This window comes from Acomys russatus, chromosome 15, assembly GCF_903995435.1.
Source record: "Acomys russatus chromosome 15, mAcoRus1.1, whole genome shotgun sequence".
Lineage (NCBI taxonomy): Eukaryota > Metazoa > Chordata > Mammalia > Rodentia > Muridae > Acomys > Acomys russatus.
The window spans coordinates 65,571,848-65,582,737 of record NC_067151.1 but is presented as its reverse complement, the minus strand read 5'-3'; the positions used below and the strand labels follow the sequence as shown (position 1 = coordinate 65,582,737).

Here is a 10,890-nt window from a genome sequence, read left to right as displayed (position 1 = left end):
GATAGACAGTAGAGACCCAGATATCGGGCTGGAGAGATGGCTCAGAGGTTAAGAGCGCTGTCTGCTCTTACAAGGGTCCTGAGTTCAATTCCTAGCACCCACATGATGGCTCACAACCATCTGTAATGAGATCTGGTGCCCTCTTCTGGCCTGCAGGTGTACATGCAGGCAGAGCACTGTATACATAATAAATTAAAATACTGTATACATAATAATAAATAAATAAGGCAGGCGTGGTGGCGCACACCTTTAATCCCAGCACTTGGGAGGCAGAGGCAGGTAGATCGCTGAGTTTGAGGCCAGCCTGGTCTACAAAGTGAGTCCAGGACAGCCAAGGCTACACCGAGAAACCCTGTCTCGAAAACCAAAACAAAACTTATATATACTGAAGCTGCACTGACTTTGATATCTGGGTTTTTTTTTTTAAAGATATATATATAAAAGAAGCCAGAAATCAAGCATTTGTATAAACGTCTATAGATGATCAGAGGCCAAAACTAAAAGTATTTATAAATAATGTTGAACTTGAAGCTGTGGTAAACACAGGAGTAGATGTAATAATAATTTAACAAGATTTGCCCTCCAACATTGGCCTCTTCAGGAGGTAGATATTCTTTATCCCAAGTAAAACAAAGTTTGAGGTGGCTTAAATGTGTAGGGCCAGAAGGTCAAATAGGAAAATCAAAGCTGTATGTAGCTAATACAGTCGTGAATTTATGGGTAAGAGATCCATCGCAACAATGGGAAACAGGATTAGCATTCTTCCAACGTCAGGGACAAGCCATAAAATAGGAGATGCTCCTGATGAAGGTATTGAAAAACATGAACAGGACACAGCAGAGGCTGGCTCTCCAGCTTTATGTGAGGGAGCCACCTGGTGGAACACCTGGCCCCACCACTAAGGTGGTTGACTGACCTATGAGAAAAAGTTTCTGGATTGATTCTGAAAAGAAAAATGAGACCTCATCAATTAACAGAAATAGACCAAACAGAAATTGTAGTACCTTTTACTAATGCAGAAATTGCCTCATTATTTGAAGAAAATGAACATTGGCAAAGAGCACGCCATAATTTTTTTGAGGGAAATTAACAACCCTTCCATTCTACGCTGACACAAATAAATCAGAAAATGCAGGTTATAAGTCAGGAAAATAAGTGTTTCAGAGCCCTTATGATTCAGTTCAAAAACCAGAGTTGTATGACACTCTTATGGTAGTATAAGATTTCCCCAAATCTCTTAATAGAGTTACTGACACACAATATGCAGAAGAGTTGTTCTAGATATAGAAACCGCTGTACTTACTCAAGTTGACTCAGAATTAACTTTGTAGACCGGGCTGGCCTCGGACTCAGAGATTTGCCTGCCTCTGCCTCCCAAGTGCTGGGATTAAAGGTGTGCGCCACCACTGCCGGCTTTAGAACGATTTCAGTATGACTAGTTAAGATGGTCCCACCTCACAGACTGTTCCAGCCAGGACAACAGATATTACTGCTCTCTCTCTTAGGACTTGGCCTCTATCCCAATTTTCTTAGGGACCTCAAAAAAGAACATCGCCTCCAGACAGCAGAGAAGAAGCAATTTTAAGAGAACAGAGCCCGATTCCCAAAAAGTGGGGATGGTGCTTTTTGGTCATTCTGTGGGTGATGGATATTTATCGTCATTGAAGAGGAATTGGTCACAAGGTTTTTATTTGTTTGTTTGTTTTTTTAAGACAGGGTCTCTCTGTGTAGCCCTGGCTGCCCTGGAACTTGCTCTGTAGACCAGGCTGGCCTTGAATTTACAGAGACCCACCCGCCTCTGCTTCCCCAGTGCTGGGATGAAAGGCGTGCACCACCACTACCAGATTGACCACAAGTTGTTAATGGTTGGTGAGGAAACAAATTAAAGGAGGCTAGATCCAGGGATCTTGTTTTCTCTTTCTTTTTCTTTTTTCTATCCGCTTTCTTCTATTTAGTGTTAGGGGGAAATGGAAGAAAAGGGATGAAAAGAAACAAAAGGGGAGATAAAGAAATAATAGGATAAAGTGTGCATGACGGAGTCTGCTTTCAAACAACCCGAAATGTTTACCTGGGTATGGATCTTTGCATACTGATGCAAATTTAAGATCATGTTTCGTTACAACATTATATCTATGTATATACATACATATATGTTTCATCTTTTCTTTTAGCTATTGTACCTATGTGATTCTTTAAAAATCCAATATAGAGCTGGGAATAGTGGCACATGCCTTTAATCCCAGCACTCGGGAGGCAGAGGCAGGTGAATCACTGTGAGTTCGAGGCCAGCCTGGTCTACGAAGTGAGTCCGCGATGGCCAAGGCTACACAGAGAAACCCTGTCTTGAAAAACCAGAGACAAAAACAAAACTCAAAGAATTCTAGTCCCTTTGAAAGCTACTATTACAAACGGTTTGGCATAATTAAGAAATGCAAGGTAGTAGTGAGTCAATCGAACTTATTAGGGACTAGTTTAGTTAATCACAGAAATAAGCTTTATTCAGCCTCCTGCAAATGTTTTCAAAGTTAAACAGACACTAGGAAACAAGCAACGTTTGCCTATTCGTATACACTGAGATAGATGGGCTTCAAAAATCCCAGAGATATGTCATATTCCGTAGATATTGATAGGTTGATAAATGCAAATTATAATAGAAAATGATTTAAATACAGATCTCTGAACTCACCAAGAAAAGATAGACAGTAGAGTACTTTCTCCAAGTACAAATACAAATAGAGTGGACATTGTAAATGTAATTATTACCTGACAACTTTCATAATTTTCTTATTGTATATAGTTTATTAATGTAAGAAAAAGAGCCTTTCATTAGACTAAAAGGTGGAGATGTTGGAGGGTATTTTTGTGCACCCTGTATTCAAATGCTGATTTCTGTACTCAGATATCTGGCTGCAGTCCAGGCTCGGCATTGTTATTTTTATGAAGCATCTCCTGTCTTACTGCTGTGTAAAAATTGTTCTCCATCATCCCCTGATTGGTCAAATAAAGAGGTGAACAGCCTATCGTTGGGTAGGAGAGATAAAGATGGGACTTCCGATCCCAGTGAGCTGGGGGGTGGGGGGGGGGTTTCAGGTGGGAACCAGAGAGAGAGAGAGATAGGGGGAGGAGTCACTATAGGGAGTTGCCATGAGGACACAGATGAACAAGGAGGTGCCAGAGTTGTGGCGCCCGCACCACTGAGGTACCGAGTCAAGAGCGAGGGACTGCGTATTTAACTCATGCACACACACACACACACAATAACACAGCGGGTCCTTCGTGCTAAGAGAGCAGCAGCTGCAGCAGCAGCCGCGGCAGCGCTTTATTATTCTTCCTCAGAGTTCCAAAGAGCCTTCTTATAGACAGCAAAACAGGAATCCTCCTCCCAGGTGAAATCCCTCAAGAGGTGATTGCACACAGGAGGAAAAGTCTCGAGGAAGGGAGGGGCACATTCTCAGAGCAGTAAACATGACTAGCTAACCAAGATAAACACAGACCTGGAAGCTGCTAGAAACAGGACATGAAAAACAGCAAGACAGGCAGGCAGCCCAGTCGGGCCTGGTTCCTACAAGAGTGAGACTAAGATGGCAGATAACAGTCTACATGGCTGGGAAGTGGGCCAGGCCATCATAGTCAGGTTAAAATAGCTCAGTATCTGCCCAGCTATAGTGCTTGAAGCTTTGTAATAAAAATAATAGTTCTATGCATCCTTGTTTGGGAGCTAGGGCAGGCATAGGTGGAAAAAAACCTTGATTTTATAGTTACAGGTCTACAGTCTGTAGAATGGCAGGAAACCTTTGCCAGCTGTGTATCTGTGATAGCTAATACTGCCTATCAATGTGACAGGATCTAGGATGACCTAGGAGACAAACTCCTGGACACCTGTGAGGTTGTTTCAGGAATGACCTGGAGTGGGAACACACGACCTAAATATAAGTGGCACAGTGTCATGGGCTGCGGTCTGGGACTTAATGCAAAGGAGAAAGCAAGTGTTGCACAGAGTTTTATATCTCCCTCCTTGCTGCCTGTGTGGAAACGTGACCATTACCTCCTGCTCCTGCTCTGTGACTTCACTTCAGTGGTGACCTACGGCCCCTGGTACTGTAAGTCAAATAAGGCCTTCCTCTCCTGAGCTGTTTCCTGTCAGGTGTTTGATCACAGCAATGAATATGACATCGGATGTGAGGTTAGTATGTAGATGCCATAAAGAACTTTAACACTGAGACTGCAAGGGAGGCTCAGCAGTCAGATGCACTGGCCGCTCTTCCAGAGGACCTCAGCTTGATTCCTAGCACCCACATGGCAGCTCACAACCTTCTGTAAATCCAGTTTCAGAAGAATCTGATCCCCTCTTCTGGAATCCAAAAGTACTGCATGCACATGGTGCACAGACACACATGCGGGTAAAACCACCAACCATACACATACAAAAATTAAAAAAATTAAAATAAATAAACAAACTCTGACAAGCAGGGCATGTGTGATGCTCATCTTTAATCCTAACACAGGAGGAAAAGGTAAGAGAACCTGTCAGTGAAAGGCGAGCCTAGTCTACGTTATCATGTTCCAGGCCAGTGAGGGCTACACAGTAAGATCCTGTCTGAAGAAGAAAAGGATGAGGAGGAGGGGGAGGAGGAGGAGGATGAGGAGGGGGAGGAGGAGGGGGGAGGGGGGAGGAAGAAGAGGAAGAGGAAGAAGAAGGAGAAACCTTACAAAGAAACACCTGTCCCATCATCCAGGAAACAGATGCACTCAGAATTCCCAATGGGAGAGATAAAAGTGACTGGGGTGCTCCAGTTGGTAACCTGCCTGCCTTGCAAGCGTGAGGTCCTGAGGTAGATGCCCAGGCCTATCTAACACTCCACATTCGTCATCCAGCACTAGGGGAGCAGAGACAACTGGCTCCCTGGGGTTTCCATTCGAGGTTCTTTTCTGGCTTCCACATGCACACCCACATGTGAGCACACATGCACACCTGCACTCAGACCATCTCCCAAGACACACACAAGAGCAAGCATGCAAGAAAAAAAAAAAAAAGACCACTAGACATTTAAGAAAGCGTTTAACATCCATACTCATCACTGTAATGCAAATTAAAGCTGCTGTGAGATTCCCTTCCACCCCAGCCAGAGTGGCTATCATCAGAACAGACTGCCAAAGATGTAGGGGGAGGGGAGATGGCACAGTGGTTAGGGCGCTAGCTGCTATTCCAGAGGACCTCGGTTTGATTTGGAGCACCCACGTGGCAGCATACAACTGTTTGTAACTCCAGTCTCAAGGAATCCAATACCCATTTCTGGCCTCAGCGGGCAGGAAGAGTGTACGCTTGTGGTGCACAGACGCATGTGCAGGCAAAACACTCATGTGCATAAAAATAATTTTTAAAAAAGATGTTGCTGTGGGAAGGAACATGTGCATACTTCCGGAGCGGATGCCAACTCATGCGCCACGAAGGAAATCAGTACGGAGTTTCCTTAAAACAAAGAAACAAACTTGAAAGTGGATAGATAACCAGAGGACTAAGTCAGTACAGGAGACTTGCACGTCCATGTTAATTGTCACGCCGTTCACAAGAGCTAAGCAAGGGAACCAGTCTCAATGTCAACCAGCAGATGCACAGGTAAAGAAAATGTGGTGCTATACACACAAAGGGGCTTCATTCAGACATAAAGGGAAAAAAATGAAATCATGGCATTTTCAAGAAAATGGATGAACTGAGATAGTTATGATAAATGAAATTAGCCATATCAGAGAGAGGATATTTTTATTTTCTCACATATGGAATCTAGGTGTGTGTGTGCGTGTGTGTGTGTGTGCGCGCGCGCGCGCGCGTGTGTGTGTGTGTGTGTAGTAGAAAGAGGACCACAAGAAAAAAAGAGCTCATAAGGGATTGAGGTGTAGGGGCTAGAAGGAAATGGAACTATTTCCGGATCTATTCAGACAGAGGGAGGAAACGAGCAAGAGGAGGCAGGAAGACAGGAAACCGGGACGGGGCACCAATAAGAATAGGGCAAAATGGCATGTAGGCATAAAAACGCCATAATGAAACCATTATTTTGTATGCTTTAGGGAGGGGGCAGACACTAGAGGGGGCCTCTAGGTCACAGTGGATTTTTTTTTTTCTTTTTCCTTCTGCTTAGGAAACGGGCAAGGTCATCTGACAGCAGAGAAGTGTTCGGTTTTGTCCACGGTCCCACAGGCTAACCAATCAGCTGTTATCACATGTTCCAGGGAGACACAACTGCAGCATGGTTCATCGCTTTGCTCTAGTCACTATTACCGCATGTGTATGAGTTCCGGGTGAACACGGAGGTCAGAGGGCCAACTTCAGGAGCCGCTTTTCTTCTCCCAAGGCGGGACCCGGTGATCGAACTCTTTGGCACGTAGTGTTTGCCCAGAAAGCGCCCTCCCACCCGCGACGCCGGGGACAGGGTCTCTCAGCTGCCCGGATTCAGAATGTCGCCCTGGAGGCAGTCCTTCTGTCCCAGCCCTCGTGGGACGAGCCAATTCCTCCCGCCCCCTAATTGTTTACCACATACATGCCTGGTCCACCCCACCCCCAGTCAGAAGAGGGTATTGGATCATTTGGAACGGAGCCACCGCGTAGGTGCTAAGATTCGAAGCAAGATGCTCTCCGGCTTGGTTTGCGGCATCTTTTCTACCGTCCACTGACCGTAACGGGGTAAACGACCGTAGCGCAAGCATCGGCTTTCTCATCCACAAAGTGGGTTGCTAATGCCCGCTAGGCGGGCCTGCTTTGAGGAGTAAAGCTGTAAGACAGCTTGGGTTCAGTCATTTCTTCAAGCCCAGTTTTGCCAGCTGACTCCGAACAGGTCCTAGTGCCTGTCCCACACCCCGAATTATCGTCGGGATGCTCAGATCTAGTCAGCCCTACCTCAGCGGGACACAGGGATGCGAAATTACGCGCTTCTGTCCGTCTCAGCAGCTCTGGACCACGACGCCTCAAGACGACGTCATTAACCCGGCGCCCGGAAGTGATTGGCAGGGAGCAGAGAGGCGTGTCCACGAAGAGCCACTTCCGCTTCCGGTGACGCAGGCGCTTTCATTTCTCCGGCTGCTGTGACTAAGATGGAAGCGTTGTGGGAGTCGCGGGCTGGCCACTGGGCCGGGGGTCCGGCTCCGGGACAGTTTTACCGCGTCCCGTCCACCCCCAGCGCCCTGGTGGACCCGGCGGCCGCGCCCCGCGAGGGGCCAATCACTCGGACCCAGTGGGTTTGCGATTTAACCGCGCCGGGAATGGGCGGCGGGCCGGGCCGTGGGGACCTGCGGGCGCGCGGGCGGCAGCACCCGGGGCCCGGCCGCCGCGCTCAGGGACCGTTTTTGACCCCGTAGGAACCCGATGGTGACTGGGACGTCCGTACTCGGGGTGAAGTTCGACGGCGGAGTGGTGATTGCTGCAGACATGCTGGGCTCCTACGGCTCCCTGGCTCGTTTCCGCAACATCTCTCGTATTATGCGAGTGAACGACAGCACTATGCTGGGTGCTTCAGGCGACTATGCTGACTTCCAGTATTTGAAGCAAGTTCTCGGCCAGATGGTGTAAGTCGCCTCCAGGCGGAGCGGAGAACCCCCCGGGATTTTGTTGTTGTTGTTGTTTATTCCCGTAGGTGGGATGGAGGGGCTTGAGGCTTTGGGGAATTGATGAGAGTCGAGCGTCAATGTTTGGGATACTTTTCGGCACTGCGTAGTCTGCAGGGTAAAGAATTACGTGTAGGTCAAGGGGTGGGTGGGGACCTGACCTCCGTTATTACTGCCTTCTCAACCAATCACTTAAGGATTGACGAAGAGCTGTTGGGAGACGGACACAGCTATAGCCCCAGAGCTATTCACTCGTGGTTGACGCGGGCTATGTACAGCCGCCGCTCCAGGATGAACCCCCTGTGGAACACCATGGTCATTGGAGGCTATGCTGATGGAGAGAGGTATTTGGTAACTTCCTTGACCACCTAACGTAGTCCCTATGGAGGGTCTCGTCAGCGTCTAAGAAGTCACTGTCTTCTACTACAGTGTGGGTTCTAGGGATTGAGCTTGGGTCGTCAGGGATGGGGGTTAAGTGCCCTCACCCACCGAGCCGCACTGCTTCCCTCTCAGCCCCAGACTCCTTGATCCCAGGAAATTCGCATCTTTTAATTCAAACCTTATGGTCCCCGGTCTTCAGAAACACAGGGTTAAACGCGTTGTTCTTTGGTGTGTTCGTCCCTCCAGCTTCCTTGGCTATGTGGACATGCTTGGCGTAGCGTATGAAGCCCCTTCCCTAGCCACTGGTTATGGCGCTTACTTGGCTCAGGTAAGTAGTGGGCTCAGCAGCGGGGAAGAGGAGTAGAAATGAGACGCTAGCCTTAATCTGTTTCCCTGGGAATTCTGTTGAGACAGGCTGGGCTCCTGATGTTGGGCAGCTGGTTTTGTCTGTCTAAGAAGAATGTGTTTGCATGACCTTCCTGTGACAAAGTGGGAATGGGAGAGTAGCCTGTTTGCACTCCTGCTGTAAGAGCGTGTGAGCTGCCCATGGTGCTGCACATCTGTAGTCGTGGTGTACAGGAGGCCGAGCCTAGAAGGACCATGCGCTCCAGACCAGCTTGGGCTACTTAGCAACACTCCATCTCAAAAGAGGGGGTGGGGGAATGACTCCTGGGTAAAAGAAAAGCCCTTGCTGTCAGAGCTGACACAGGCAGCCCAGGATCCCCATGGTGGAAGCAGAGAACCTGCTCCTGAAAGCTGACTTCTACATGCACGTGCACACATATACACAAAATAAGTAAATGCTAATCAAACAGAGCCAGCACCCAGTTCTGTTGAGACAGTGGGTGCTTGTTTGCAGGGGTTGGAGCGGGCCTGTGAAGCCAGGGTCTAATTCCTCCAATGCTCTGCGCCCTCTGTAGCCTCTGCTTCGAGATGTTCTAGAGAAACAACCAGTGCTGAGTCAGACCGAGGCCCGAGAGCTTGTGGAGCGGTGCATGCGAGTACTGTACTACCGAGACGCCCGTTCATATAACCGGGTAAGGAATGGGCTGAAAAGTACACATTCTGGAGCCAGACGTAGTGGCTCACATCTTTACTCCTAGCACTCGGGAGGCAGAGGCTGGCAGGCAGTTCAAGGCCAATCTGGTCTACAGAGTGAGCTCCAGGATAGCCAAGGTTACACAGAGACACTGTCTCAAAACAACAACAACAAAAACTAAAGTACAAGTTCTGGGACCTAGTGTGTTACATCTGTTTTCAGAGGAGGGTATGACCCTTTGACCTTTGTTCACACTGGGTATTTTCATGTTTTTATTTTTTATTTTTTATTTTTTTTTAAAAATTTATTTATTATGTATACAGTGGTCTAGCTGCATGTACACCTGCAGGCCAGAAGAGGGCATCAGATCAGATTGTAGATGGTTGTAAGTCGTCATGTGGTTGCTGGGAATTGAACTCAGTACCTCTGGAAGAACAGTTAGTAGTCTTAGCCTCTGAGCCATCTCTCCAGCCCCCATGTTTTTACATTTTATTCACATAAACATTGAGATGCCAGAGCAAATGCTGGAGAAAGGCCTCTTCACAGAGTATTTTCATTGCACATTTTGTTTTCTTTCAGTTTCAAATTGCCACTGTGACTGAAAAAGGTGTTGAGATAGAAGGACCGCTATCGGCAGAGACCAACTGGGATATTGCTCACATGATCAGGTAATTAAAGTTACAGTAAGAAAAAAATAGAGTTGGGAAGTTCTTGGCTTTCATAGGGCTGTCGCTTCTGAAAGCCACAACCAGAAATTCTCCATATGGGTGATTTTGGAGGGAGCAGCTAATTCAGAAGGTGATGCCTTTGTACTTCATATTTTTCCTAAAATGTTTCTGTCTTTTTAGTGGCTTTGAATGAAACCCAGATGAACTGTCGAGTTGACGCTGACCTTCTAAACTTGAACCCGGCTCAAAGGCACACTTTTGTAAAATAAATCAGTCCTTTGACATGTTTTCTGACTTGATTTTTGTTGTTGGTTTTTGTTTTGAGATAGGATCTTACTATGTAGCCCAGGCTTGTCTGGAACTCAGAACTCTGCTTCTGCCTGCCAAGTCCTGGGGTTAAAAGCTTTTTATTCTCATGGGGTTGCACCAAGTACTGCTTTATGCCAGCTGTGGTGTTTCCTTTCTTGGACAGAGAACCATTTAGCTCTTCATGTGCGTCCCCAGAGGTGGATGTTACAAGTGTTCCTCAGACATCTTTCATCTTAATTGTTTTGACATAATTTTAATGAACTTATTAATTCAGTTATGCTGACTGGCTATCAGGCCCAGGGATCCTGTCTCCAACACCGAAGTGCTTGGGATTTTAAGTGTGCAAGCCGCAGCACATGGGTGTTGAGGGTTGAAATCATCTCCTCAAAGTCAGAACAGTCCTTTGTGCCTCAGCCTCCCGAGTGTGGGATGGGGGTGTGGGTGGTCGTGGGGCATTTAGGCTGTTTTAGCAGGAATAGGATACAGTACTCATTTGGGGCTGCCCCAGGACCAGCTTCTCATAGGGTCAACTTTGATAACACAGTTGGCTTACGTGTAGTAATCTTTACTTTCTCCCATGCATTAAATTTTGAAAAGAACGTGTCAAGTGTCCTGGGGGCAGGAGGAGGTGGTGCAAACCTCACTGGTTAAACTGGAGCTTGAGAGGTACGAGGGTATGTAGCAGAGCCACTGTGCGGTGTGCTCAGCTCCTAAGCCTCCACGTGTGGCCTCATATTCAGGAGATGCTGAGCATGGACAATTAAATGATGTGTAGTATCCAAAATTCTAGCACCTAGCTCTTAGAAGAAGCATCCTGTGGAGTGGGGGACTGGAAAGATAACTCGGCATCTAAGATCAGGTACCTTGCACAGGATTTGACCTGCGTTTAATTCCCAG

General features: G+C 47.2%; 1 protein-coding gene across 1 annotated transcript; it reads left to right on the top strand.

Annotated features, from left to right (window-relative positions):
• The first annotated feature begins 7,044 nt into the window (after positions 1 to 7,044).
• On the top strand, positions 7,045 to 9,983 carry Psmb4 (proteasome 20S subunit beta 4). The gene is made up of 7 exons (XM_051156880.1): positions 7,045 to 7,226; positions 7,351 to 7,557; positions 7,794 to 7,940; positions 8,224 to 8,305; positions 8,898 to 9,014; positions 9,596 to 9,684; positions 9,865 to 9,983. Exons 1-7 carry the CDS (start codon positions 7,087 to 7,089, stop codon positions 9,875 to 9,877), a joined length of 795 nt encoding a protein of 264 aa, XP_051012837.1. The 5' UTR covers positions 7,045 to 7,086; the 3' UTR covers positions 9,878 to 9,983.
• The last annotated feature ends 907 nt before the right edge of the window (positions 9,984 to 10,890 follow it).

What these genes read in the sequence shown, in the direction of transcription:
- Psmb4 (XM_051156880.1), top strand. Translation starts at nt 7,087, where the DNA reads ATGGAAGCGTTGTGGGAGTCGCGGGCTGGCCACTGGGCCGGGGGTCCG. An exon ending in CAAGTTCTCGGCCAGATGGT is followed by an intron (nt 7,558 to 7,793) that starts GTAAGTCGCCTC and finishes CAATCACTTAAG; the next exon opens with GATTGACGAAGAGCTGTTGG. An exon ending in GGCTATGCTGATGGAGAGAG is followed by an intron (nt 7,941 to 8,223) that starts GTATTTGGTAAC and finishes TCGTCCCTCCAG; the next exon opens with CTTCCTTGGCTATGTGGACA.